This window comes from Rutidosis leptorrhynchoides, chromosome 2, assembly GCF_046630445.1.
Source record: "Rutidosis leptorrhynchoides isolate AG116_Rl617_1_P2 chromosome 2, CSIRO_AGI_Rlap_v1, whole genome shotgun sequence".
Lineage (NCBI taxonomy): Eukaryota > Viridiplantae > Streptophyta > Magnoliopsida > Asterales > Asteraceae > Rutidosis > Rutidosis leptorrhynchoides.
Window position 1 is genome coordinate 452,897,194 of NC_092334.1, and position 4,192 is coordinate 452,901,385.

The window sequence follows — 4,192 nt, forward strand, 5'->3', positions numbered from 1 at the left end:
TTTCCTTGATCAAATCCTCAAGCTTGCATTTTTCTTGCTTTGACAAGTTTGACACTAAACATTTTCTCAAATTCTCATCCTTCTGGGATGAGACATGATGAATTTAACCATATAATTTCCGTATTGATTTGTCAATAACAACATTTCTATGATTAAGCTTACTTGGGACTTTTCGAGTCAAATCACCACCACTTCTAATTGGTGAACCAACTCGTTTTGGGCTAGTAGAGCATTGCACACTAGCAACAACTTGTGGTGTGGTTGAGGGTTTTGTTGGTAATTTAATGCTTTTGCTCTTAATGCTTACGCATTTCCCTTTGTCTCTAAGGGTCAACTTACCGGTTCTAAAGTCAAAGAAAGAACCCGCGATTGCCAAAAATGGCCTCCCTAATACTAGGGGTACAACCGGGTCTTCCTTTATATCAAAAATCACAAAATCGGTTGGAAATTCCATGCTCCCTACTCTAAAAATTAGGTCTTCGGTGATCCCCACACTTGGGTTAATTGATTGATCAATTAATTTCACTCCCATTTTGGTGGGTGAAAGTCTCCTAGGCCAAGCTTTTTATAAATGGATAAAGGCATGAAATTTATGCTAGCCCCCGAGTCGGCTAATGATGTAAATGGTTCCGACCAGTTTACTTTGCATGGTATTAAGAATGGTCCGGGATCGCCCATTTTAGTTGGTAAGTTTTGTTTTCTCAAAATTCCATCACACTCCTTAAGCAAGAAAGTGGTGGATGCTTGTTCAACCTCTCCCTTCTTGGCCATAAGTGCTTTCAAGAATTTCCCATAATTGGGCATGTTTTCAAGCACTTCCGCCAAGGGAAGTTTGACATAAATATTATGGGTTTCATCTTGGGTCAACTTACAATCCACATTCTTTAGATGTGTAGGAGGTAATGGTTGAGGTTGGGAGATGGGTGTTTCCTTGCTCCCTTCAAATGATGATGTAAGTACCTCAACTTTCATGCTTTGTGCTTTCATATCCAAGATGCTTTCTACCTTATCCCTTTGCTCCGAGTCACCCAATTTAACCTTCTTTAATTCACCCTCTAGATCCTTGCATATCAAATTGGTAGCTTCCATTGTCATAACACTTTTTACTTGATATGGAATGAACTCTGCTTCTTCCGAATCATCCAAGAACTTGAACACACCAAGATCCATGGTATCCATGTCTAAAGCTCCGTCCAAATCAAACTCTCCCTCATCAAGATCGATTGCAAAAACTCGAAGAGATTCAATTTCCTTCTCCTTTGCCATTGAAGAAATAGAATTCACTTGAGCATAGTTTTTGTTAGGATTTGAAGAGCTTGGTTGGTTGGAGTTTTGATTGGTAGTGTTGCTTTCTATTAGAATAACTCTAGTGGTGTTGTTGTTATTTTGGTTTGGGTTGTTACGGTTGGTGTTGTAATTGGTGCTTGGGTTAACTTGAGTGTTGGATGGTAAAGTTCCTTGAGATCTTTCAGCAACTTGACTTGAAAGTCTCCCAATGGTGCTCTCAAAATTTTGGAATGAGGCTTGGTTGTGTCGAATTTGTTGCTTCAAGAACTCGTTCTCCTTTAACAAAAATGCTTCGGTTGATTCCACCTTTTTGATATAGGTTTGCATAAGCTCTTATAGTCCTTTAGAAGATTGGGAAGGTTGGTTATTTGGTTGAGTTTGTTGCGGTTATTGATTGTAACCTTGGTTGTTTTGGGTTTGACTATAACCTTGGTTTTGATAACTTTGGTTTCCTTGGTAATTTGGGTTGGATTGGTGGTTGTAAGATTGGTTGTTATAATTTTGTTGGTTGTGGGATTGGAAGTTATTTTGGCGGTTTTGGTTATAGTTGGAATTGTAGCCTTGGTTTCGGTTTTGGTTGGAGAATCTGGGAGGTGTGTTGGATTGAGTGTTGAATGACACTTGCTTTTGGTTAGGGTTGTAGTAGCTATTGTTCGATTGGAAAGAGTTGTTGCCTTGGTTAGAAGTTCCTCCTCTTTGAAAGTTTTGGTTGCTCACAAAGTTCACATGAGCTTCCGAATTCATAGGAATGTCATCCAAGTCAATGTGAGTACATTGATTAACTTGGGGACAATTTTTAGTGAGGTGTGGTCCTTCACACCTTTGACAACCGACTTGCATAGCCACTAGCGTTTGTTGTATCTTTTTCAATTCTTTCCCATATAATTGAAATTGGTTATTCAAGCTTGCCAAGGTAACTTGCCCATCTTCACTCTCCACTTGAGCCACATTCTTTCTCGCCAAATCTCTTGGTGAAGGTGCCCATTTGTATGTATTAATCGCGATGTCCTCTAGTAACTTTTCGGCCGCCTTGGGTGAGTTGTACATAAACACTCCACCCGAAGATGAATCAAGATATTGCTTAGTTTGAAAATTGGTACCCCGGTAGAACGTATTGATGTACTCCTTCTTGGTTAGACCATGCGGTGGGCAAGCTCTTAATAGCTTCTTGAAACGCACCCACGCATCATACAAAGACTCATCTCCTCTTTACGTGAACCTATTAATTTCCATTCTTAAACACTCCACCTTTGAAGGTGGGAAAAAGTGATTGATAAATGCTTCATTCAAATCTTGAAAAGACCTAATCGAATCCGATGGCAAGTTCCTTAACCAAGCCTTAGCTTCTCCATCAAGCGTGAATGGGAATGCCCTTAGCTTAAAAGCATCTTTGGTGACATCTTTGTTCTTGAAGATATCACAAATATCGTTAAAATATTATATGTGATCAAAAGGGTTTTCATCTATAAGCTCGCAAAAAAGTCTATCCTTGAACATTGTGAAAAAGTTACCCTCGATCTTCCAATTTTCCGCTTCGATTGGTGGTTTTGTGATAGCCGGAGGCACAACCGTTTGTGCCACCATTCTAACATTCCACATTGGAGTGTCATTTGGATCATTTGCAACTACTTCATTAACAACCGGTGGAGGATTACCATGTGGATTACCCTCTTCTTCTCCGTCCATTTCTATCAAACAAAATGGCAAAACCTCAAAATTCTTCCTTAATTCCCGTTCTTCTCTACGCTTATAAACCCCGTGTATATGTTTCTCCGGATCGAAAAATGGTTGTGTGAAATCTTGATCCTTGTGGGATCTTCTTATCATGCACCAATAGACCTAACCTTCAAAGACAACAAAAACACAAGTGATTATCTAATACAAAATAATAAATAAAAGACAATAAAAGTAACTTTTGTAAGGACGAATCCTTACAAAAGGATCGAATAACTAAAAGCTTGTACCAAATACACAACCTAACTTAGCTAACCGCTCCCTGGCAGCGGCGCCAAGAAAGTGTGACGTGGCGTGGATATACCATACATAACTCCCTAAATTTATACAAGATTCAAATATCACAAAAAGCACGCACAATCTATCGAGCACTTAAAACCCGGTTGCTATAGTACTTAATGCAAGTATTCTTGTCAAGTTCGTCCCGTGAGAGCGGTGTAGATTATGTATTTGAAACTAATAGTTATCCTAGGGGTTTTGTTTGATTGGGGGGGGGGGGGGGGGTTTGCGAGAGATTTTGACTAAACAACTAAATTTGCGATAAACAAACTAAAACTTAACAAGTAACAAGTAACAAGTAATCAAGAAATGAGAAGTAATCAATATGATGAAGAGTGTTCACTTATCTAATCCTCTTTATGCTTAGATGGCCCTTGTTTTTTCCCCAAATTGTTATCACTTAAGTTGTTTGAACTAGTAAATATTCTTAATCTAATTTTACCTTGCAAATTCACATAAGCTTAGCAACACTAGATCAAGTAATGTATGAGTTGATTATTGAGATTATGCCCGGGTTAAAATCACTTAAAACCCGTTAACCATCAAAGTCACCTAAGATAGTCAAACACCACTATGATGAACAAAGGTCAATTGAAAACCAACCTAGCCTAGATACACAATCACTTGAAATTCCTATTCTAATTGTCTAGATCACCAAAGGTGTTGAAGCACAAATTGATTCACTACTAAAATCACTTAAAGAGCTACTCAATCCATGTAATCAAAGTAAAACCAATATCAAACATAGCAATGGACCTCATGGCTAACTCAATAACACTAGCTCATGTATTTTCATTCAAAACAACTTTCATTCAATAGATTAAGGGCACATCATGCATTAAAGATTCATAGATAAGCAAACACAAGGGATTTAGCTACTCATAGCAAAAAT

General features: G+C 38.3%; 1 protein-coding gene across 1 annotated transcript; it reads right to left on the minus strand.

Annotated features, from left to right (window-relative positions):
- Window positions 1-522: 522 nt before the first annotated feature.
- Window positions 523-2,973, minus strand: LOC139889289 (uncharacterized). Its single transcript, XM_071872251.1, has 4 exons — window positions 2,799-2,973; window positions 2,591-2,687; window positions 1,909-2,494; window positions 523-1,593 (listed from the first exon to the last, which is right to left on the minus strand). Exons 1-4 carry the CDS (start codon window positions 2,971-2,973, stop codon window positions 523-525), a joined length of 1,929 nt encoding a protein of 642 aa, XP_071728352.1.
- Between the last annotated feature and the right edge of the window lie 1,219 nt (window positions 2,974-4,192).